This window comes from Neomonachus schauinslandi, chromosome 4 (genome assembly GCF_002201575.2).
Source record: "Neomonachus schauinslandi chromosome 4, ASM220157v2, whole genome shotgun sequence".
Lineage (NCBI taxonomy): Eukaryota > Metazoa > Chordata > Mammalia > Carnivora > Phocidae > Neomonachus > Neomonachus schauinslandi.
The window spans coordinates 122,266,597-122,292,507 of NC_058406.1; the positions used below are offsets into that span (position 1 = coordinate 122,266,597).

A 25,911-nucleotide genomic window follows, 5' to 3' on the forward strand; every position below is an offset into this window, starting at 1 on the left:
TTGGTTTTCTCTATTGTTTTTCATTTTACTTATTTGTTTTGTTTCTTCTGCTTACTTTGGATTTAATTTGTTCTTCTTTTTCTAGTTTCTTAAGGTAGAAACTTAATTCACTGAGAACTTTTCTCTCTTATATATAAATATTTAGGCATTCGGTGCTATTGAATTACCTTCTAAATACTGCTTTAGCAGCTTCCCACAAATTTTGATATTTCATTTTCATTTTTATTCAGTTTATAATGCTTTATAATTTCTCTTTTGATTTCTTCATTGACTCATGGATTATTTTAGAAATACATTATTTAGTCTCCAAAGTATTTGGGGAGTTTCCAAATAACTTATGTTTCTGATTTCTAATTTGCTTTTCCTTGTGCTAACATACTTTGCATAGCTCTTTTAAATTTATTAATACTTGTTTTAATGGCCCACAATAAGGTCTACCTTGGTAAATACTCCACGTGTATGTGAAAAGAATGATTATTATCTTGTTGCTGGATAGGGTGTTCTATAAATATAGATTAGGTTGAGTGGTTGTTAGTGTTATTTGAGTCTTCTATATCCTTAACTAATTTTCTGTATACTTGTTCTATTAATTGAGGGTGGTGGTGAAATCTCCAGATCTAATTGTGGATTTGTCTATTTCTCCTATCATTTCTGTCAGTTTTGGCTTCATATACTTTGAAGTTCTATTATTAGGGCATAAATATTTAAAATTGTTATGTCCTCTGATTAACTGACACCTTTAGAACAAAATGCCCCAGTGGGATTTATTCTTCAAGACCTGGCAAGTGTCACTGAAGAAACTATTTACAATAGTCCCCCTTCCACATCTTATCCACGGGGAGATCCATTCTAAGACCCCCAGGGGATGCCTAAAACTGCAGAAAGAACTGAAACCTATATATACTATGTTTTTTTCCTATACATACATAAGTTTATTTATAAATTAGGCTCAGTAAGAGATTAACAATAATGATTGCTAAAATAGAACAATTATAACAACACATTGTCATAAATGTTATGTGAATGTGATCTCTCTCTCAAAATATCTTATCGTACTAAAGTTACCCCTCTTCTTGTGATGATGCGAGGTAATAAAATGCCTCTGTGATGAGATAAAGTAAATGACACAGGCACTGTGACATAGCCTTAGGCTACTACTGACCTTGATACGTCAGAAGGAGGATCATCCACTTCCCCACCCCATCTTATGAACCATGTGTTTAAAAAAGTCTTACCGGGGGCGCCTGGGTGGCTCAGTTGGTTAGGCGACTGCCTTCGGCTCAGGTCATGATCCTGGAGTCCCGGGATCGAGTCCCGCATCGGGCTCCCTGCTCGGCAGGGAGTCTGCTTCTCCCTCTGACCCTCCCCCTTCTCGTGCTCTCTGTCTCTCATTCTCTCTCTCTCTCAAATAAATAAATAAAATCTTAAAAAAAATAAAAAAAAAATAAAAAAGTCTTACCGTATCATCAAGACCATCTATGTGCAAAACCACTGTTTTGGCACGTTTGTTTGTAGTTCCCAGAAAAAACTGAGCTTTCCTTCTACGTGAATTCATTTCATTGAAACTATCACCATCTGCCATATTGGAAGACTGAAGAATGTCATAAATTTCAGAAGCCAGCAGTTTTGTTTCTCCTGGGGTTGTAGTCCTTGAAAAGAAACACATATAAATTAATTAGTCTTGTCACTTCTATTGATTCTGTAATTTTATACCTTGACTTTGCAGAGCCCTGTTTTCTTCATTCTGATGCTTTGTTCAATTGAAAGGAAACACCAGTGAATCCTAGAATAATCAACAACATAGCAAAAGCACCTAGTTGATCATAAGGTCTTCTAATTTCATTTCATTTTTCTTTTTTTTAAAGATTTTATTTATTTATTTGACAAGAGAGAGACAGCAAGAGAGGGAACACAAGCAGGGGGAGAGGCAGAGGGAGAAGCAGGCTTCCCACTGAGGAGGGAGCCCGATGCGGGGCTCGATCCCAGGACCCCGGGATCATGACCTGAGCCAAAGGCAGACGCCTAACGACTGAGCCACCCAGGCGCCCCTCATTTTCATTATTTTCTTAAAGATTTTATTATATATAGAGAGAGTGTGTGCACATGTGCGCGGGGTTGGGGGGGAAGGGAGGATAGAGGGGAGGGAGAAGGAAGGGGAAAGAATCTCCAGCAGATTCCTGGCTGAGTGCTGAGCTCAACATAGGGCTCAATCCCACAATCTGAGCCGAAACCAAGAGTCTGAAGCTTAACCAACTGAACCGCCCAGATGCCCCAAGGTCTTCTAATTTCATTTTAAATCCAGGGTTCACTGAGATTCAAAACTTATCACTATAACAGCATATTTAATCAAAATCATTAATTAAACAGGCAATCAACTAAAAAGATTAGGATACAACTTGTCCCTGAACTCATACTAAAATAACTTGAAAGTACCCTGACCTTGAAGAAGGTATAACACATAAAAATCCAAAAGGAGAAAACGAATTAGGAGAGGATCATTCATATTATCTCAATAAGGAGATTTCTTAATAAATTCAAACTGCTTCTTAAATTTACACTTTTTACATATCTTTTACAAAGCATGTATGTATTATGAAGCCACAACTAAAACAAAAGTTTTCATTCTTGAACTTCTCTAAATCCTACTATAGCTCCTCACATAAACATCTAGTGCCATTCTGTCCAAAAAGACTTTCTGCATTGATACAAACGTTCTATAGCTGCACTGTCCACTCACCATATATGGCTACTGAGCAACCACAACTTAAAAAATGATTTTATTTACTTTGAATTAAATGTAAATCGCCACATGTGACAAGTGTCTACCATAATGGACAGCACAGATCTAATGCTTTTTATAGTTAAACTGAATAAACAGTAAATACACATAAGTGTTAAAAATAACCCTCATTTCACTTATAGATAAGCTCAATTAAGTCCAAACCTTATAACATACATTCGAGGCCTTTAAGTCTCTCCCCATTCAGCTCTACCAACATCAGCTCATTTTGTCTTTTTATGAATACCTTCTATAGATGCCTTTTCCTCAACCAAAAGAGCTTTACCTAGACCATTCGCTTTTAAACTCTTACTCCTCCCTTGAAGGCTCAACCTCAACTACCATCTTTGTGAAGCTTCCTCACTCCAATAATCCATTCCTCCCTCTACATTTACAGTACTATGCTGGGGCACTTTGGTGGCTCAGTCAGTTAAGCATCCCACTCTTGGTTTCGGCTCAGGTCACGATCTCAGGGTCATGATATCGAACCCCATGTTCGGCTCCGCACACAACGTGTAGTCTACCCAAGATTCTCTCTCCTTCCCCCCTCGCACTCCCTAAAATAAATAAATAAAATCTTTTAAAAACTAATAAAATACTATACTTGTGCTTATACTACTGATCTTAATTTTCTATTTTTTTCTCTTCAAGAATGGGGATGTATTTCTCTCCACAGGGCCTCACTAAACTTTTTACGATCCATTTGTTTACTGAATGAGCAGGAACACTTCAATTTCCGATATTCAAGCTATAAAACTAGCTATACAGAGCTTCAGGTCCAGGGGTACAAATCTGGCAATTTTCCAGGCACTCAATTTACTATACCCACTGCTTTTCTGGGCTACTGTTGACCCCAGAGATCAATCACTTTCAACGATTTTGGCCGTGTATTCCAAGAAGCTATCAAAAAGACTATTTTGAGGGGGGAGATGTCTCAGCACTTTTCTGGTAGCTGTTTTAAGGTACTGAAAAGGTCACTGCAGTTCTGAGATATTTTAAATACTAGCCAACCACAAGTTGTAAAGAGTATGAGGACAGTAGAGATACTCATGAATTTAGGAGGAAAAAAAAAACAATGTCTTTGCTATCCCTTTCCAGCATCAATACCATTTCCAAGAGTTTGCATCAAATTAAAAAAAAACAATCATCACAACACATAATAAAAGACTCAACTAATGACCTTCCTATAAAAAATTTTAAAATGCATGTATTATTTCAAAAACTGTTTCCTGATGAACTAGTGACAAAAAATATTGAAACACTATAACATTAAATGATTATCTTCCTGTTCTGCAGAATCAGAACTATAACAGTAGTTCTAAACCACTAACGCCTTTGAGAATCTGCTGTAAAATTCAAGAATATTTCACGAAAAATGCAAATATAAAAATTTCCCACATCAATTTCAGTGAATTTATGTACCTACCCATGCCATCTATCTTATACCAACCTCAAAGAACACAAATGGTTTAACATTTTTTAAACTGATCTAGAATTGGAGGGGGTAGAATAGGAGAACAGCAATGTAGCGATCCATCCAATGTTTGAAAAAAATCAATAAAGTGGCAACTGCTGGTAAAAATATAATTGGTACTATTTGAAAAAAATTAACAGTGATAAGACACAAAAATATCTATACTCTTTGATTCTGTAATTCTTCTACTGGAACTTGTTAAGAAAATAATCCACGAAATAAAAGTAATCCAAAATATAAAAATAGCCTTTTATATAGTTAGGCAAAGAAATTTTGGAACAGTACTGCCCAACATAACTTTCAGAGATGATGGAAATGTAGTAAACTAGTCACATGACTACTGAACACTTAGAATATGGCTGGTACAAGTGAAAAATTGGTTTTTAAATTTTAATTAATTTAAACTTAAACTGCCACATGTGGCTAATGACTACCATATGGGCAGAAGTTTTGGAAAAAAGGGAAGACTACCTCTGCTGTCAGTTTCCTTAAGCTAACTCTCCTTTTCTTGGTTAATAATTGCTCCCATATGTCTGACAAACCATTCCTTTAACACCTTTTCTGATTGAGATCCTGCAGAAGAAATTAGCTCTACAAGAAAACTAGATAAGTGACTATCTTCTCAATTCTCTGAAGGACAGTACAGAGCTAGAGCCATTCCAGATTCATAGGAGAGAAGATAATCTATTACATCTAAAGGATTCCTTAGGACTTTGGGGCTTAATTCTCTCATAAACCTATACTAGTGGTTTCCATATTAACAGCAACTGAGGGAAGAAAATTCCATTTATTCATAAAAACAATTTGCAAAGGTGATATATGTGCATTTACAATTGCCTGTGAGGCTACAGGGGCTATTTGCACTAACTTTCAATTAGAAAATTAAGGATTTACAAAAAAACAAAAAAACAAAAACTAAACAAAACAAAGCAACCCAAAAAACAAAAAACAAAAAAAGAAAGTTAAGGATTTACAACAAACTATACTTTACCTAGAGAGTCACACAGGGTACGCCTGCTTAGATAAACAAAGCAATTACAGATGACAGATTAGAAAAATGGTTCTATGAAATAAATACTCCAACCACCACCACTTTTAACTTCCTTATTTCCAAATTCCAAAATTTCATCATTTTCACACTGTAATAAATTCCATTTCTACCTACTTAAAAACTGAAAGATTTTAAAAGGATAACATAATCAAATCAACGTGATGTTCTCACAGTTAAATATGGTCTTCAGGTGTACCTCAAAGACTAATTTTATTGCTACCCTTCCTATGAAACAGTTAAGGGATCTATTTACAGACCCAGATCCCTCTTAAAACTAAGTAAAATTTTGTCTTAGGCTAAATTATATTTACAAAAGCATGTAAGAAAATTGAATTACAAATAAAGTTATTTCTTGATCTGGGCACTATGAACTATCTATTCAATAAATCAATTATAAATAATTATTTCCTTATTTTTAAAAAATGCTTTTAAAACCAAAAAGAAAAATCCAAGAGCATCTACATATTTAGAAGCTATCTTAGTCTTCAAAAAAAAAAAATCACTGGGCACCTGGGTGGCTCAGTCGTTAGGCGTCTGCCTTCGGCTCAGGTCATGGTCCCAGAGTCCTGGGATCGAGCCCCGCATTGGGCTCCCTGGTCAGTGGGAGGCCTGCTACTCCCTCTCCCACTCCACCCTGCTTGTGTTCCCTCTCTTTCTAACAAATAAATAAAATATTTAAAAAAATAAATAAATAAAAATAAAATAAATTACTGTTGGGGCGCCTGGGTGGCTCAGTTGGTTAAGTGTCTGCCTTCGTTCGGCTCAGGTCATGAGTCCTGGGATCGAGCTCCGCATCAGATTCCCTGCTCAGTGAGCAGTCCGCTTCTTCCTCTGCCCCTCACCCCACTAGTGCTCTCTCTAATAAATAAAATCTTTAAAAAAAACCTTAAAAATAAAAAAAAATTACTGTTCAAATACTATCATTCAAAACATTCAAAAAGAAAAACTCTAGACTTTTATGGTATATTTGGCCATAAATGTAAGAGAGACTGTATCATTAAACAAGTATTGATTGCCCTAATCTTAGGCAAGTGAAAATTGAAAGAGCTGATTAATAATGCCCTGGATTTAGTTCGGTCTTTAAAATCTGACATCAGAAAAAAAGACTACCTTGAACAGTTCTTTCCTCTAAGTAACTGGAATTTTGCTCTCAGTAATTTACTATTCCATAATGAAGTATATATTGATCCCTCACCACTTTTTCTAATTAGTTGTCTATACTGAAAAGGTTCACGTTATTCATAAAACACAACTAAAAGAACCTTGATCTTTATTATATATCAAAAATAATTTTAATTCTGAATATATTTCCTTATTGGTCATAAACACCAATTCACTCTTATTCTAGATGTTGCTAATAACATTTTATATTGCTCATAAAGGCCAGTTAAGATTTCCAAACACTATACAAAAGTAATGAATATACTATTTTACTGTTAAAGACTTGCTACTGTCTTTTGAAAAACATCCTAACTTTTCCTTTTGGAACTGTTTGTTTTTTTTTTTTTCCTATGTTGTTTGCTAAGAAAAAGTGTTCTGGTGACATTTAGGCAACCCAGAAAATTATCCTTCATTTTTCAATGCAAAAACAATCCTAATTTTTTTTTTTAAAGATTTTACTTATTTATTTGACAGAGAGAGAGATAGCTAGAGAGGAAACACAAACAGGGTGAGTGGGAGAGGGAGAAGCAGGCTTCCCGCCGAGCAGAGAGCCTGATGTGGGGCTTGATCCCAGGACCCCGGGACCATGACCTGAGCTGAAGGCAGACGCTTAACAACTGAGCCACCCAGGCGCCCCAAAACAATCCTAATTTAAAAAGGATTCTAAGAAAGAAGTCAACAGCTCTGTTTAGGTAGCACTGAAATCCAACGCAGGGAATCTATGATCCTTGAGCCAAAGCCTGTTCATTTATATATTAACTATGACTGTTTTGACCCGTAAGAGTAATTGCAACAGAGACTGAATGTCTGGCAAAGCCTAAAATACTTACCATCTGGCTTTTCAAGGAAAATATTTGCCAACCTCTGTTCCAAATAATTACAAAAAGACACTGGAAAAAAAAAAAAAAACTACAAAGGATGTGGGATGTGACTGTAGCCATTAAGAATGATGCTGCAGGGGGCGCCTGGGTGGCTCAGTTGGTTGAGCGCCTGCATTCAGCTCGGGTCATGATCCCAGGGTCCTGGGATCGAGCCCCGCATCGGGCTCCCTACTCAGCAGGAAGCCTGCTTCTCCCTCTCCCACTCCCCCTGCTTGTGTTCCCTCTTTCTCTCTAATAAATAAAATCTTTAAAAAAAAAAAAAAAGAATGATGCTGCAGGAAAATGGCTATATGGAAGAATGCTCCTGATATATTAACTACTACTACTGTCCTTATCTTTTACGAAATACATTGGCGTCAGATTTCTCAAAAACAAAAGAAAAATCAAGGGAAAATGGAGCAAAATGGCCACAAAATTTTCAAGAATCTCAAGGAAACAAAAGGTGAGTTATGGATCTAGTCCAGTTGTCCTTCAAGTATTAAGTTTACAGAAAGAGTTTTAAATATGAAAGAAGTCAAGGAATAGTTGAGCCTTTCTTGAGCAATCTACTAGACAATGAGCTTCAACCTTTTTGCAAAAGGACAATCAACACTTTCTATATTTAAGTGTGGATCTAAGTTTAAAACAAAGGTGGGACAGAGAATGAAATGTTCTGACAAAGCAGAAATAACCCAACTTAAAAAAAGAGTCACCTCAAACTACCATAACATTGTGTGTCAACTATACTCAAAACAATTTTTATTTTATTTTTTTTAAGATTTTTTATTTATTTATTTGAGAGAGAGAGTGAGAGAGAGAGCACAAGAGGGGGTAGGGTTAGAGGGAGAAGCAGACTCCCCGCCGAGCAGGGAGCCCGATGTGGGACTCGATCCCGGGACTCCGGGATCATGACCTGAGCCGAAGGCAGTCGCTTAACCAACTGAGCCACCCAGGCACCCAAAACAATTTTTTAAAAAAAGGAGAAGGGAGAAGAAAAGAGGAAAGCAGATAAAGCTCAATGACTATGGAACACTAAATAGGTGGGAATCAGGAGATTACCATTAAAAATTAAGATAGTGGAAGTTTAAGAAAACAGACAACTTAGAATATTTTTAAAAAGTGTAAGTGCATGGGGCGCCTGGGTGGCTCAGTTGGTTAAGCAACTGCCTTCGGCTCAGGTCATGATCCTGGAGTCCCGGGATCGAGTCCCACATCGGGGTCCCTGCTCAGCGGGGGGTCTGCTTCTCCCTCTGACCCTCTCCCCTCTCGTGCTCTCTGTCTCTCATTCTCTCTCTCAAATAAATAAATAAAATCTTTAAAAAAAAAAAAAGTGTAAGTGCAAAAGCAACCACTATAACAATAACACAAATCTTTTTAAGTATCAGAAGAAATTTTCGGGCGCCTGGGTGGCTCAGTTGGTTAAGCGACTGCCTTCAGCTCGGGTCATGATCCTGGAGTCCTGGGATCGAGTCCCACATTGGGCTCCCAGCTCAGCGGGGAGCCTGCTTCTCCCTCTGACCCTCTCCCCTCTCATGCTGTTTCTCTCGCTCTCACATAAATAAATAAAATCTTTAAAAAAAATTTTTTTTCAAAGTGAAAGAAGAAAACGCTATGCAGAAAAAGATATACAACTACTACAACATAATATACGTATGGTAACAATAACAAAAAGGAATTAACATTAAACACATCAATCACTCAATAAATAGTAATGGAGGGGCGCCTGGGTGGCTCAGTCGTTAAGCATCTGCCTTCGGCTCAGGTCATGATCCCAGTGTCCTGGGATTGAGCCCCACATCGGGCTCCCTGCTCCATGGGGAGCCTGCTTCTCCCTCTGCCCACCTCCCCTGCTTGTGTTCCCTCTCTTGTTGTGTCTCTGTCAAATGAATAAATAAAATCTTACATAAATAAATACAAATGGATTTAGCTCGCCAATTAAGAGAAAGATTTTCCATTTGGCTCACAGAACAAGACACAACTAAAACAAAATAATTCAGAAATAAAGGAATGGGGGTGCCTGGGTGGCTCAGTCAGTTAAGCAGCGGCCTTTGGCTCGGGTCATGATCCCAGGGTCCTGGGATCGAGCCCCACACTGGGCTCCCTGCTCAGTGGGGAGCTTGCTTCTTCTTCTCCCTCTGCCTGTGGCTCCCCCTGCTTGTGTTCTCTCTCTCAAATAAATAAAATCTTAAAAAAAACTAAAAGGCAACCCTCAAATCTGAGATCTCCAACAGTCAAATGAGCTGCAAAGTATACAAGTTATTACATCTTATCTCCACTTTTGAGAGGGCAATAGGATTAAATTATAATGGAGTGTACAACAATGGCTGTACATCTGTTTTACTACTGGAAGAGCCGGCAATGATTACCACATTGTCCTAAAAAACATACTTTGAGTTAAAAAGCTAAGCCACTTGTGGCAGCCAAAGAAATATATTTCATGGACCTCCCTTTAAGAAAGAAACTTGCCCTTTGGCTGCAGGAAGTAGAATAGGAGAGCCACCAGCTGTCTTGGCTTTGAGATCCATCACACCGTTCAAACCTTCATACCATACTTTTAACCTGGCTCTTCACGGGCAGCCCCCAGCCAATGACTGAACGGTGGGGACACCAGGGCCTGGCCATTTCTGCCCAAGGCAAAACTCATTCTCAGGGTAATCCTTGCTCTGGAGCTCCCCACTGAGTTGACTATCAGATTTGCACTGCAATCCGAGACTCCTTGCCTCACTCAATCTCCTCTTCATTATCCTTTAACAGATGACAGATCTGCATTGAAGTCTAAAGATTGTGGTCCAGGCCTTCTTCATTCTCCTCTATCTTTACAGACCTTACCCCATAACAAACCTCTTCCATTTCTTTTTTTTTTTTTTTAGATTTTATTTATTTATTTGACAGAGAGATAGAAGAGCACAAGCAGAGGGAGTGGCAGAGGGAGAGGGAGAAGCAGGCTCTGCACTGAGCAGGGAACCCGATGCGGCACTCGATCCCAGGACCCTGAGATCATGACCTGAGCCGAAGGCAGACGCTTAACCATCTGAGCCACCCAGGCGCCCAAACCTCTTCCATTTCTAACTCCATCTTAAGATCTCCTCTCCAGATGATATGCGAATGACCTGAACTGACACACCACCTCTCTTACAAAGATATAAACAGTCCCCCTACTATTTTATAGATGTCTCTATCACTTACATATATATCCACTCACACATACACACATATATACTACACTATACTACAACCTTAGCCAACCAAACTAAAAACTTGTTTTACAGGTTTAATCTATGGGACCTCTAAAAACTCGCTCTAAATCTTCAAAGTTCAAATTTAAGGTATATTTTAAAATAGCAACATTAATTTTTTCATCTAATTTCTTATACTTAAATAATTTTTACCACATATTTTCAACTTCAGTATCTATGTGTTAAAGGAATACACAATCTTAAGTTCATCATATGAATGAAATAGTCCTACAGAAGCATCCATATTATGCTTAAACCTTTCACTGTTTCCAACAGAGCTAATATGCCAGTTAAAAATAGTTAACTATATGGCATTAAAGCATACTAGAAACAAGAATAATGCAACCTTATATTTTATACATTATAAAATACACAAAGCATTTCTACATATATTATCCCATTTGGTCCTCGATCACTTTGCACGTGTCACTGTAGGCTTTAGTAAGGAAACTGAAGGTCAAAGAGAGTCTTTGTCTCAAGTAAGAACTCGAATCCAAATTTTTACTAGTGGAATTGACCTCAAACCATAGGGAATAATTAACACAACTGATGGCAGTTAACATTTCCATTTATTCCTAACTGATCACTTGAATAAAAACAAGGAAAAAACTTCAGTCTCTATCTTGTCATTATCAAAGATTAAGGCACCGCAGAACTATCCTACCAGGCAGCTGACCCCATGAGAACAAATATTTTAGAGATTCCGAAAAAAATAAGATTAATAAATAAAATTTATCCAGAAGCCAAGAACACTAAGAAAAAACGCACACTGCCTTGGAAGTCGTTTAGATGATTCTGCACTGATACAATTTAACCATTAGTGTTTGGGAAGTACAGAAGAACTTTTGTGAGCATTCAAGCCAAAGAAACTGCAGATTTCTTTCCTGTGGTCATTTACAGCGGGTATTTATTGTTCTTGACCCTTTTATGCCCTGGAATGCTGTCGGGGTTACCATGTTGAATTTGTGCAGAAGCTAAAAGCACCGAATGTGCCAGAGATGCAATTTGTGATTATGTTTGCACTGGAATTGTGATTCGAACAGGACACTTACAACTAATGAATTCTTTCCAGGTGGGGAGGAGGGTTATAAATCGAGACTTCACATCCTGCCCTTGCAGCTCAGAGAAACTAGTTGTGGCTGAAGCTGATGTGGGGAGCTGCAGACAGGTGGACCTCCTAACATGCATCAGATCTTGCAAAAAACTGCAGGTGAATGCAGAGGACTCTGAAATGCCACTCAAGAGCCTTTTACAATAAATACAAGTTTTGGGGGCCTGGGTGGCTCAGTCGGTTAAGCGTCTGCCTTCAGCTCATGATCCCGGGGTCTTGGGATTGAGCCCCACATCAGACTCCTTGCTCGGCGGGGAGCCTGCTTCTCCCTCTGCCTGCCACTCCCCCTCCTTGTGCTCTGACAAATAAATTAAAAAAAAAAATCTTAAAAAAAAAAAGAAAGAAGAACCAGTTGGGCGGGAGGTGAGGGCAAGGGTTTACAGAGTAACAACTTTTTTTTTTTTAAAGATTTTATTTATTTATTTGACAGAGAGAGACACAGCGAGAGAGGGAACACAAGCAAGGGGGAGTGGGAGAGGGAGAAGCAGGCCTCCCGCGGAGCAGGGAGCCCGACGCGGGGCTCGATCCCAGGACCCTGGGATCATGACCTGAGCCGAAGGCAGACGCTTAACGACTGAGCCACCCAGGCGCCCCCAGAGTAACAACTTCTATGTTGTTACAAATTACCTCATCTGTACTGGGACACTTCTCAGTAGTACCTGTGTCTGCATTGATTAGATGGCAAGAGACAGAATGCCAATGTAAGACAGGTGTGTTGGCAATTACTCAATTTATTTTAAATCAAATCCCGTGATCCTGGAATCAAGCCCCAAGTCTGTGTCTCTGCTCAGCGGGGAGCCTGCTTCTCCCTCTCCCTCTGCTCCTCCCCCTGCTTTTGCTCTCTCTCACTCTCACACTTCCCCTCTCTCTCAAAATAAATAAGTAACCTAAAATAAATAAATAAATAAAATTAAAGTTATTCATTATAGTCTTAAAGGCAGTCAAGTCTAGCAGAAGATCAAAATAGACAGTAAACTAAGATTAAGCCTCAGAAGAATAGCTTTTTTGCTTTGAGACATAGTGGAAATATCAAAACACTTCATCTTCAATTTCTAGCCTTCTAACAGGAAATCAGTAAAGACTAAGAAAGGAACAAAACCAGGCATTCCCAGGGGCAACAGAGATGAAGGATTACAGACAACTTGGACTCTGTATTTTCCTTTTACCTTACCCATAAAACTGTTATCTGTCAAATCTACCTCAAAAAGTTTTAAGTAACAAAATGAGACAATGGATATGAAAATCTTAGTAAGATGAAAGGTACAATTAAAAACCACCAATTTGCTAAAATTCAAATTAAATGGCTCTTAAGTCTCTGAGAAATGTCTTAATAATGCTCAGGAAAATCTTATCAAAAGCCCCTTTCTGCCATGATACTGATGTAGGTTCTTTTGAGTAAAATAGGGATGAAACAGCAAAAGAACTTTGTAAGGTACTATAATATTGCATACTTTTTTTTTTAAAGATTTTATTTATTTGACAGAGAGAGAGAGAACACAAGCAGGGGAAGCAGCAGAGGGAGAAGGAGGCTCCCTGCTGAGCAGGGAGCCCAACTCGGGGCTCCAGCCCAGGACCCTGGGATCATGACCTGAGCCAAAGGCAGACATTTAACGGACTGAGCCACCCAGGCGCCCAATACTGCATACTTTCAAATGTGATTAGCAACCTGTGTTGCTCTGCTAGCAAATCAATTTACATATACCTCACATAACTTCATACAAGGCAGGATTTTCTCTTTTTAAAGATATAATCCATAAGTACCATATTTATCAACATTTTAAATAAAATTTGAGCATTTCCGTAAGTACTATTAATATCAATGTTTAAGAATAATCAGAACACTGACCATCAGAACATTTCTGGACATATAACCCACAAAAGTATGCCTTCACATTAGAATAAAAATTTCAGTAAAATTATATATTAACAATCAGCATACATTTAACAGGAAGATCCATTTTTCTACTGCCTTAGGACACACCCTCTATTGTACTTACTTCTGTATAACATTTTGCAAGCTTAACATCATCCCCAGCTCTCCTTTCATCTTTTCTCTGTTAGCACGGCATTCTGCCAAGTACCGAAGAGCCTACAGCAAAAACAGTGACAAGTTAATTCACAACTCCAGACTATTCAAAACTAAACCCATTACTAACTTACTGCAAGAGGAAAAAGAGTGAAAAATAGGTTTTGTTTTTAGAATCAATTGGTTTTGAAGTGTTTAGAAACTCTTCTTTAAATGTGATAATCAGAGCAGTCCCCTAGGGGAGAGATGATCCTTTGAGCTGAAGCAGCTGAATCTGCTCTTTGAAATGATGGCTCCAAACTTATCTGCAAGGTCAAAACTAGGTTGTTCTGGCTTTATTTTCACCACTTCATCTTGATGGAGATACAAGGAACCACGTTCTATTTATTAATTTCAGGGAGTAGTCCCAATAGCCCCCATTTCCCTAGATGCTTTTTACATATTAATTAAAAGAAACTGCTGAAAGAGGCAAAACATACAACCACCTTTACAGAATGAACTCTTTCTAGTTTTACAATTCACCTTTAAAAATGTCTTTTTACTGAAAAGCAAAAGATAAACTCACACAAATTTCTATTGTGCAGTTTAACTTTTGTAGGGTGCTTTTCTCTTAAAATTTAAAGTACATTTTTGCAAGTATTTCTTTCACGTGCTGATTCTTTAGGGATTTCATTTAGCTGTTCCAGACCTCCTAATCGCTCATCATTTACCGAAGACTTTGGCACCTGATTCTCGGGAATAGGTCTGGGAACTACACCATCCAAAACTGCATCTCAGCCTGCTGACGTTCACATTTGCTACTGGTCCCCTACACTACATTTCCCAGGTGCCTGGTAATTAGTGAAAATGGTACCAAATCACAAATTCAATGACCTCTGTCTATAATCTCATATCCTTTCTGCAACTCCTCCTGATTTTCACTTCACTCCATAAAAGATTAACTGCCGTGGGAACTGCCCTCCCTCCACAAAAAACTAACAAACAGGAAAATGTGTATTAAACACACTGAACAAGAGGCAGCATAGGACTGTAACATCTGAGAGAAGAGAAATGATGAGGACGGCCTTATAATTGCCCCCATCTTACTGCTTTGGAGGCAGTTTTCAAACTAGCACAGGGAGAGGGAACCCAAATGGAGCCCAGTGGTCTTGCTGAGTTAGGGATGCAGAGATCAGAGGCGGGGAGGTTAGGGTGGTGCAGTATAATAAAAATAAGTATTTGGTCTTTGTCCATTTCCTGGTGTAGAGCTCCTAAAGCCCTTGGAATTTTCTGACTGACAGCAGTTTGTTATTCATAAGGCAGCCTTTCTGATCACACCTGGGTTTATGTAAAAGAAGTGAGCTGGGCGGAGGCTCCAAGATAGCCTCAGAATGGGGCTGGTCACTGGAAAGACCAAGAGATTAGAGGGTGGGAACTTTAAGCCCCACCCACTGGCTGGAGGTGGGGAGGCGCTGGAGATTAAGCCCTATAAAAACTCCTGAACAAGGAGATTCAGTTTCTGAATTGGTGAATACATCCATCTGCCAGGAGCTTGGCACACCTCAACTCCACAGGGACAGATGGTACTGCACTCAGGACCCCTCCAGACCTTGCCCTATATACCTATTCATTCGTACCCTTTATAATAAACTGGTAAATATAAGTCAAGTAGCTTCCTGAGTTCTGGAGCCATTCTAGTAAATTATCAAACCTGAGGAGGGGGCCATTGGAACACCCAATTTATAGCTGCTCCGTCAGAAATTCGGGTGACCTGATACTTGCAACTGGCCTTTGAAGTGCAGGCAGTCTTGTGGGAGTGAGCCTTACATTGGGGGAGTTTGACACTTAACTCCAGGTGGGTAGGTCTAAATTGAACTGAATTGCTGGACACCCAGGTGGTGTCCACAAAGAATCTGAGAATTGTCACAAAACACCCCAGGTGGCTAGAATTTGCAGAGCAGAATAAAAGAGAGGCGGGATCTGACGCGGGGGGGGGGGGGGGGCAGGGTGGAATCAATAGAAATAGACCAAGATGTGACAGAGATGGAATTAGAAAATAAGGGCATTTTATTTTATTTTAAAGATTTTATCCATTTATTTGAGAGAGAGAATGAGAGACAGAGAGCACGAGAAGGAAGAGGGTCAGAGGGAGAAGCAGACCCCCCGCTGAGCAGGGAGCCCGATGTGGGACTCGATCCTGGGACTCCAGGATCATGACCTAAGCCGAAGGCAGTTGCTTAACCAACTGAGCCACCCAGGCGCCCAAATAAGGGCATTTTAAAAACAGCTATTATAAATATGCTCCATATGTTCAAGGATGAGTAGGAAAACATGAGCATGATGAGGAAAGAAATGGAAGATATTAAAAAGCCCTAAATGTAACTTCTAGAGGACAAAAACATAATATCTGAAATGAAAACAAAACTGGATGGGTTAAGAACAGATTAGACATTACAGAAAAAAAGATCAGTGAGCTTAAAATGTAGCAATAGAAACTATCCAAAATGAAGCTCAGAGAGGAGGGAAAAAAAAGACTTAAAGGGGAAAAAAAAAAAGAGCAGCACAATGACCTGTAGGACAATATGAAATATCTAACACACATGAAACTGGAATACTGGAGGAGTAAGGAGGCATTAAAAAAATCCGAAAAAACTGTGGATGACAATTTCCCCAAATTAATGAAAACTATAAAACCACAGATCCAAGCAGCTCAACAAATCCCAAGAACAAAAACAAGACACAAAGAAAACCATCCATCCCAAGCACATCATAATCATTTGCTGAAAAAGTGATAGTCACCAAAAAAGCCAGAAAAAGTTAATTATGTAGAGAGGAAGAAAGATTAATTACAGCAGTCTCATTAGAAATCATATGAAATGAAAAAAAGGAGTATAGCTTATAAGCCAAGAGTGAAGAGAAAACGAAATTATAAAAACACACCTGCTCTTCAACCTCAGTGGGAGAACTTGCACCCACTTATTCCCCTCCTTTCTCTCTAGCTCTGTCCCTCCATGACTTCACTTCCCTTCCTGCTCAGCCTGGCATCTACAGGCTATCATTTTCACCTACTCTCTTGCCAAGATCCTGCATTTCCTTGCATAGCCTCCTGTACAACTTACCTGGCCAGGAATCAACCCTGAACAAATCCAACTATTTGGCTCTCAGGGCCTACCAGTGGCCTGAAGGGAGGTGAAAAAGGAGTTTCATAAGCCGGAAGTATCTTCTCAATTCAGTGTTACCAAGCTAATCAGGCCTTCACTGCTGAACAATCTCATCATTCTCCTCAGTCAACAACCTGTCCCATTTTCCCTAACAACTATAAGAGCTTCCTCAAACCTCTTCCACTCTCTGACAGCCCCTGGCTTTTTTTTTTTTTTTTTCTTTTTGCCCCTAGCCTTCTGAATTTAAATAGATCCAAGTCTAGTCCACCAAAAAAAAAAAAAAAAGTTCTTCCTTCAACCCCAAGTCCCTATCTAGAGACCAACACTCTCTCTTCTCATCCTTATTGCAATTAAGACCAAACTAGGGGCCATGCAAATTTTCCCATTTGTTGTTACTGTTCACTTGTCAATGTCTGTTTTGCCTGTTAAATTTCATCTATGAAGGTAAAATAGAAAATCCGTATTATGAAGTTTGATTTTTGAAAAGAAAAATGCATATATTATTGTTCTGTACAAACTTGTGAAATTAGACTAAGTGGGAATTCATCGTGGGTTTTTAAGTAAAGGGCAATGGTTTAAAATATCTATTACAATAGCTTTCTTTTAAACATTCTGGTTATGAAAATTTTAGAGGACACAAAAGTAGAGAAAATGTGTGGCGACCCTGCTGAACTCATCATGCGGCACCAACAATTTTATCAACCATCTCCCCTGTCGGTACACTACACTGGAGTATTTTATAGCAAATATCGGAGAACATATAATTTCATTTGTAAGTACTCCAGTAAATCCTTAAGAAGGCCTCGACTGTCACATCCTTAAGAAATTAGTTTTTTTAAAGTTAACTTAATAAATTTATACCCTGCAAAAGTAATGATTCTTTAATACCTACTATCTGATCCATATTCATTTCAAACTATCTAAAAAAATACGTTTTTTTGGTTGATTTGTTCAAATTAGGATCCAAACCAGGTCCACACATTACCCTTGGCTGATAAGTCTCTTAAGTCACTTTTAATCTTTAACAGTTAACCACTATTCCTCTCCTCCACCCCAACTGTCTTTCTTTTTAATGTCATTTACTATTCACAGAACCAGATTATTTGTCCTCGAGAGATATTATCACATTCTGGATTTGCCTGATTGCCTTCCATTGTTCTTTCACGTTTCTCTAGTTCCCACATTTCTCATTACATGGTAGCTCCTTCTACTTTATTAGCTATGATCCTGTACATTTTTCTCTTCTCCTCTCCTTTTATCTTTCCCTCCCATCTTCTACTAAAACAAGTGCTATGTCCATCTACTGGTAAGTGGATAAAGAGAATGTGGCATTTCCCTACAATGGAGTATTATTTGGCCATAAAAGGGAATGCAGTACTAGACATGTGACAATAAGGACGAATCTTGAAAACATTATGCTCAGTGAAAGATGCCAGTCACAAAAGCCACATATTACATGATTCTATTTATGTAAAAAATATATAGGCATTTTTTTTTTTTTTGCCCAAATAGACTAACACAGAGAAAGAAAGTGGTTACTTAGGGGGGCTGGGAAGCAATAGGTAGAAGAGTTTCTTTCTGAGGTGATGAAAATGTTCTAAAATTGTGCTGATGGCTCTGCAACTCTGAATACACTAAAAACCAATGAACGATACACTTTAAATAAGTGACTTGTATGGTATGTGATTCAGACCTTAATAAAGTATTATAAAAGAAAAACAAAACAATACATATCTTTTTAATGTGTCTATCCATATTGAAATGATACAACCCTCAAGATTCCTTAAGTGAAAAAAGGAAGTTGCAGAACATTCCATGCATGTAGTATGCTACCATTTGTGTCAAAGGACTATACACACACATATACAAGTTTGCACATACAGAAATGCAGACTTACTACTATTTGCTCTATAGTCACTTTTAATTTTTTACCATGTCATCTAACACTTTTTCAAATTCTTCTGAATTGCAAAAGTGTAACACTGAGACTAAAATTACTAAAGGTAACTTACAAGCAAAGCCGAGTGGACAACAGGGGGGGTTGGGATGGTCCATGAACAAAATAAGGCCAGGCAGACATCCCTGGTCCTGGACAATGGCCCTCCTATTTAATGGATCTGCTGCTAGATCCCGTAGCTGGTTAACTACTGAGAGAGCATCAGGTTCTTCATTCATTGTGGAGGAGGAAGAATTCATCTTCTATGCCATACACATGAACAAAATCTTCTTAAATTCTGTAGAAACGGTTTGCAAAATTAGTTCTAGGCTGCTGAGGTACATTCTGGCATTTGTCAAATAATCAGGATTACAACACCTTTAGAAAGAAACAGATGAATCTAAATCACACAAAAATTTGAGAATTGGCAATTCCACAGTTTAAGTAAAATGAACATAAGAAGCTGAGTAAAAAAAAAATCAAGTTATTTATGGGCACAATATTTAAAGAACATATGTCATCTTCAATATTCCAATAAATTCCATTTTAGCAATACATATTTTAACACTAAAGTCACAATAAACAAGATCTTTACAGTTCATGCTCATAACCTTCACTATACTTCTCAAATTATACCACTGCTGGTGCTTTTCTCCTCTAGAACATTTCTGGAGCCTAATACAAGTGTTTCAGGGAAAGGTGGCTAGCTGAAAGCTTTTCTTATTCATCTAGGAATAAAATCCAGCATACTAGGTTTACAAAAGATAAAATCCCCTAGGAAGAAAGAGGGAGTCAAAAAAGGCTGTGAACAACAACAAAAAAAGCCAAGAAGGGTATCTCACCCTGTGTGTCAGGTCCCAGGAGTTAGGCAGATCACAGTGAATCTGAACTGAATCTAAACACACCTGAGTGTGCCATATTCAGAAAAATGGAACACAGTTTGAGGTAATTCATTTGACAGATAAGGAAACAGTCACAGAGAAGTTAAATAATTTGCCCCATGTGACAAAAGCTAGTGAATATAAAAGTGTGCTAAAATCTTATCTCCTAATCAACAGCCTGTCCACTTTCCGTAGTCTTATTTTTAATTTTTATTTAAATTCAATTAACATATAATGTATTATTGGTTTCAGAGGTAGAGGTCAGTGATTCATCAGTCTTATACAATACCTAGTGCTCATTACATCACGTGCCCCCCTTAATGTCCATCACCCAGTTACCCCATCCCCCGACCCCTCTCCCCTCCAGCAACCCTGTTCCCTTCCGTAGTCTTTTTATTTTTTCCATACAATACTTTTTTTTAAATTTATTCATTTATTTGAGAGAGAGAGAGAGCGAGAGAGGGGGAAAGAGTGCATGCATGGGGGTAGGGGCAGAGGGAGAGGGAGAAGATCTCCAGCAGACTCCATCCTGAGGACTGAGTGAGATGTGAGGTTTGATCCCAGGACCCTGAGATCATGACCTGAGCCAAAATCAAGAGTCGGCTGCTTAACCGACTGAGCCACCCAGGTTCAGGTCCCCCCCCCCATACAGTCCTTGTAAATTTGCATACCTTTTCCCCATAAAAGCAAACCTGGATATTTTAGAAAATATAACATGCTAAACATACGAAAGCTAAAGAAACAAAATATCAAGGAATAATCTTCATATGTGCAGAAAGTTAAAAATAACAACTTCCATTAGCCAAGTTACACAGCATATTCCTTATTAGTAAGAATATAAAGGTGTAAATACTTTCCATGAATACATGAGTATGTTTAGTGCCAATTTGGGAAGGGAGGGCAGGAACAAAATTTTTCTGTAACTCCAGAAAGACTATTAAAGGCTATTTTGGGGGGAAAAGGTAATAATGCAGAAATGCCCTTACCAGGTATTGAAATATACAAAGCTATAAATAGTAAAGGGGGCCGGGGCCTGCAACAGAGAGATACTTCTCCCAGGAAAGTTATTTATACATTCAGTATAAGAAAGCAGGCTCTCAGTGAGTCAGACCAAGGCTCCACTGCTTGGTAAATACAATTTTGGGCAAATCCCTTACTCTTTGTCTCAGTTTCTTCATCTGTTAACATAGGGCTAATTACAGCAGCTATCAAAAGTGTATTGTCTAAATAAAATGGCAGTACATGGAAAGGGCTCAGAGTGGTGCCTAGCACACTGTAAATGCTCAATAAAGTGTTAAGTTACATGGAACCAAAAATCAATCAAAAATAGTAAGATTACTCAATGAATAGTATTGGAATGACTTCTAAGCGGTTTAAAACCACTGCTAAGCAAGTTTAATTCATACCACATGGCAAAAAGAAATCCTATTCAAGATAAAATACATTAAGTAGTTAAATTTTTTAGGTATGCAAGCAAATGCAAAATAAAGGACTCAGGTCCTTTGGCAGGTTATTTTCAAAAAATGAAAATATTATAGTTACTGTGGCAATTTTAAAAAGGATTTAGAAAAAAGCAATAGACTGAACACACACAGATAAGACTAACGGGTTTGGGGTAATGTTGCCTCTTAGGTGCCTCTATTTTCAGCATCCTCAATATCCCTGTTTACAAACCACCTTACCCATGAGCTGTATGTGCTGTCACCAGCACAAATCTTATCCAAACTGGTATCTGAAGAACCAATTACTGGCTCAAAGGCCCAAGAGCCAAGCTACATTTAAGAACCAAATACATTTAAAGAGGTCCTTCTGTATCACCTCTGGCCGTGGAACTGGAGAGCTCCATTCTTATCTAAGGAGTCCTTGTAACTATTCAGTGGGAATGATGCTGAAAAAGTTATGGCCTTTCCTGTTCCTTTGAGATGAATAAGAGCCAAAACATTTAAGACTTCCAATTTTCAAAGCCCACAGACAAGGAGAGGACTCAAATCAGGATCTTCCAAGGAAAAGGTCAGAAATACCACAAGGCATCAAAAATTCTAACAAACAGAGGCAGAAGCTGTGTTCAAGCACTGCATTTCCTATGGCACTTCAATGAATGCAAAAAAGGTAGACAGAAGCTATGATTTCTCCCCTAAATTAGATGGGTTTTTAGGTAAAACTTCAAGAGAAATTTCCTCAGTGTTAGAGTTCATTTTTCTTTCCTTATTTAATATTCTTGCCAATATCAAGTTTTTCTGAGAATTGCCTGATCCTGTTAAATGATCAGTATTCCTGTGGACTGAGGAATTCACATAGCAGTTTTTATAAGATAGCTATGGAACAGTTGAGAAAATGGAAACAAACAAAAGTTAGAACTTTACCGCCAATTCATGTATTAGATACATTTAGTCTTTCTGTGTTAATTGTATCATTTTCACACACTCAAGTTGTTTGATAAAAATGTTAGCCTTCCTAGGATGGAAAAAATGTTTTTTTAAATGATACATTTTGATATTCATTCTATCTTACCTTCTCTTATTCTCAAATTGGCAGATCTCAAAATAATTTTTTTTTAAAGATTTTATTTACTTATTTGACACAGAGAGAGAGAGAGAAGAAGCGGGCGGAGCAGCAGAGGGAGAGGGAGAAGCCAACTCCTCGCTGAGTAGAGAGCCCGATGCGGGGCTTGATCCCAGCACCCTGGGATCATTACCTGAGCTGAAGGCAAACACTTAACCGAGCCACCCAGGCATCCCTCAAAATAATTTTCAAATTAACATTTTAAATACACTTATCTGAGTAATTTTGTAGCAACCAATGAACCAAAACTTAAGTTAAAAAAACCAAAACAGCTCTCTTCTTCTGTAATGAGTACTGCATTAGGTTCAAAAGAAAAGCTTGCAGGGCGCCTAGGTGGCTCAGTTGGTTAAGTGTCTGCCTTCAGCTCAGGTCATGATCCCGGAGTCCCAGGATCAAGCCCCGTATGGGGCTTCCTGCTCAGCACGGAGCCTGCTTCTCCCTCTGCCGCTCTTGTGTTCTCCCCTCACTCTCTTTCTCTCTCAAATAAATAAATAAAATATTGAAAACCAAAAAATAAGCTAGCTTTCTAGTTGCTCTTTTCATTTTAAAATACTAATGCCAAGAAATGTGGACCTGGGCAGCCTACGTCAGAATAAACTGGGATTCTTAAAATGTAGGTTCCAAGACCCATACCCAGACCTCACCAGGAATCCTTGGAGGTAGGGCCCAACACATGATTTTAATAAGCACACCAGGTGATTCCTGGTACAAATAAGAGCAATTAAAACTTTACAGTGGTCGATAACTGCATGTCCTTTTAATATGGCTGGGAACATCTGAATAAAACCCTGCACACTTAAATTCTACAAGATACTTTAATTACTGTGCAACATGACATTAAGTGAATTTGGGACTATGTTTCAGTTTCATTACCAGATAACCAAATAAATAAACTTTAAAAACCACTAGCAGTAGCAAATTTACTGACTCCTTCGAAAGAAAATGGACGCTCTTAATCAAAGGAACAAAATTGTGGGGGGGGAATTATGGTGGAGAATTTGTGTACAGATTTTGTGAGTAAACAGAAGGTTCCTGAAATTTTATTTGTTAGCAGTACTATTTAACATCTCTTGTCTCAATCATTTTATTTTTTAGACCAATACCTGATGACTTACAAGTTAGCTTTTCATTACTTTTAAAATATTCTTTTCTAAGATTTTTGGCTGCTAAGCTAAACTTGCCAATACAGACATAACGAAAAATCAAAGCCTCATTAGTAAATGAGGAAAATGTGAAAAAAACTTTCTCCTCATCTATTAGAACACAAATGCATACACTGCATACCTTTTCTCTTTCGTTTAGTTCAATTTGGACAAATAGATCATAAAACAATGCACGCTCCCCAAAATTTAAGGAGCACTCTGATTACCTAAGGGATCTTGTTCAAAAGCAGATCTGATTCAGTAGATGGAGCGAGGCTTGAGATTCTGCATTTCCAAAAAGCTCCCAGGTGAGGCCTATCTTGCTGGAACTGGGAATTTAGGTGATAGATGTGAGACTATAATTACGATTTTCTTTTCTTCAGCCAAAACTTACCACTCGATTCAAAGAATGATTTAGGTCTCTTACAACTAAGAGCTACAGAGAGTACACAACCACAACCTAAATCCATATTCAGTTAAGCAAGTTTTAAAAAATAACATAAGCATTGAGTTCAGATCTGGCTTTCCCTTACTAGCAACTAATTTTAACTCTTCAAGAAGTTGAGCCTCAGTTTCCTCTCAAAAATCCTGAGCGACTGTCAGGATCAAAAAAATAAGAACTTGAAGCGAGCACCAGCAATTACCAAAGAAGAACAATACTTGATCCTGTGGTACTTCTATTCCACCAGGTGTTGGGGTATATTCTGCACCTCCCTAACACATCAGTGCACTATCACTAAAGGAACTGCTAACTGCACGAAGGCCTCCAAGAAGTTATTAAAATACAGGGATGTGAATGCTGATCTCTCTTGAATGAAGACAACCACAACAATGTCCTTCCACTCTTAGCAGACATGCAGGTGCACAAGAGTTACCAAAGAACAAGCTGGAGAGAGGAAGAAGTGAGATAACATCCATTAATAACGACAGGGTTCGTAAAAAATCGGACGTGCGGGGGATGGAGAGGAAATGAGCAAAGCTAACGTTTTCACAGGACACATTGGGGCAAGGCCCTTTAAAGCGCTTGGTGGGACGCACTGCTGGGTCCGGAGAAGGCCAGCGGAGAGCGCCTCGGCCCAGGCCGACTCGCAGACTTGATGCAGGGGCCGCTCTCCGCGGCCTTCCTAGCTCCACCGCTTTGTCCGCCGCCCCTGGACCCTTACATACCGCGCCAGAGCTTTAGGAGTCCAGAGCCTGCCGCACCATCAGGGCCACACCAACGAACGAGGTAGAGGGACCCAGGAGCCGCACAGCGGGTCCCTCCGCTCGCAGCCGCGGCCTCAGCGGTGACAAACGACCAGGTTAACTCGAGAAGCCGAAGAGCGAGGACGCTGGTGGGGAAAGGCTCTACAGACTCTCCCCCATGACCCTACAACATCCGTCAGTTCTGCCCTCTCATTGGCTGATGCCATTCCAACGCGAAGATAACACGTCCAGTACGTGAAGGCCTTCTTAGGCTAAAGCGTTCATTGGTGACCTAGGGAAATGCACTAAGTGTTGAACGGAAGAGTCCAATGAGAGCCCAGGAACACTGGATTTGGAGCGAACGAATCTCCGTCCGCTAGGCATTAAGCAGAGAAAGTTGAATTCGGCGGAGAAACCGTTGCAGTTTCCCGACTACAATTCTCAGCTTCCCGGCGCTGAAGGAACCTGTCTGCTCCTGCGTTCGGAAAAATCAAATGGTACGTTTTCCTCTGGCAGCTCTTTCAGGTCTAATAAAGTATTTTCGTGATATTTCACTCGTTTTTCTGAGTCTTAATTTATAATCTTAAAGTTTTTTGAGTTTTTGGTAAGAACATTAGCCCTATGTTAGGTGTTTTTTGAATTGCGTTCATTTCTTGTTCGTGTTCACTGTCTTCTAAGCGCGAAGGCTGCAAAGTACAGTTTTTTGTTTGTTTTAAATAACTTTTTTTTGGAAGGATTTTTTTTTTTCTTGTAAGGGAAAGGGACTTAGAGAATCTTCTCAAATTCGTCATGAAGTATTTTTTAGATACTGTCCTCTATTTAGTTTATCATAGTAAGGATTTATATAATTTTGTCACTGCTAGTCACTGGCCGTTTTGTTTTGCTTAAGTATAGATCTTGGTTTTTAAAGATATTTCTCTAAATATTAGTGTAATTTAAATTCCACAGGCCATTCTGAGAATAATGCATCCGTTGCACCCAATAACTTCACCGAATGGAGTCTAGAGTCTCTTCACAATTTGATTTTACCATGTAGCTCCTGTATTAAAGTCTCAAGGAATTTAAGAGGCCTCTAGTGGGGAAAGAGGGTGCGTAAGAATAAATATCCCCGGGGCGCCGAGCTGGCTCAGTCGTAGAATATGCGACTCTCCGGGTCCTGAGTTCAAGCCCCAAGTTGCGTGTAGAGCTTACTTGGAAAAAAATAAATAAATAAATCCATACTGTGTTCTATGCAATTGTCTCCAATACTTTGATTCCTAAGTGAATTTAAACTCCACAAACAGTTGGGGCACCTGGATGGCTCAGTCGGTTAGCGTCTGCCTTTGGCTTAGGTCGTCATCCCAGGATCCTGGGATCAAGCTCCACAT

At 38.9% G+C, this 25,911-nt stretch overlaps 1 protein-coding gene across 1 annotated transcript in view; it reads right to left on the reverse strand.

Annotated features, from left to right (window-relative positions):
• The window catches only part of ARMC1 (armadillo repeat containing 1), a 33,807-nt gene extending 9,085 nt beyond the window's left edge, over positions 1–24,722 (reverse strand). The window contains 5 exon segments of the mRNA XM_021688177.2: positions 1,460–1,649; positions 13,670–13,761; positions 18,851–18,877; positions 18,879–19,072; positions 24,527–24,722. Of these exon segments, the coding sequence (XP_021543852.1) occupies positions 1,460–1,649; positions 13,670–13,761; positions 18,851–18,877; positions 18,879–19,034 (465 nt within the window). The 5' untranslated portion in view covers positions 19,035–19,072; positions 24,527–24,722.
• Positions 24,723–25,911: the final 1,189 nt, after the last annotated feature.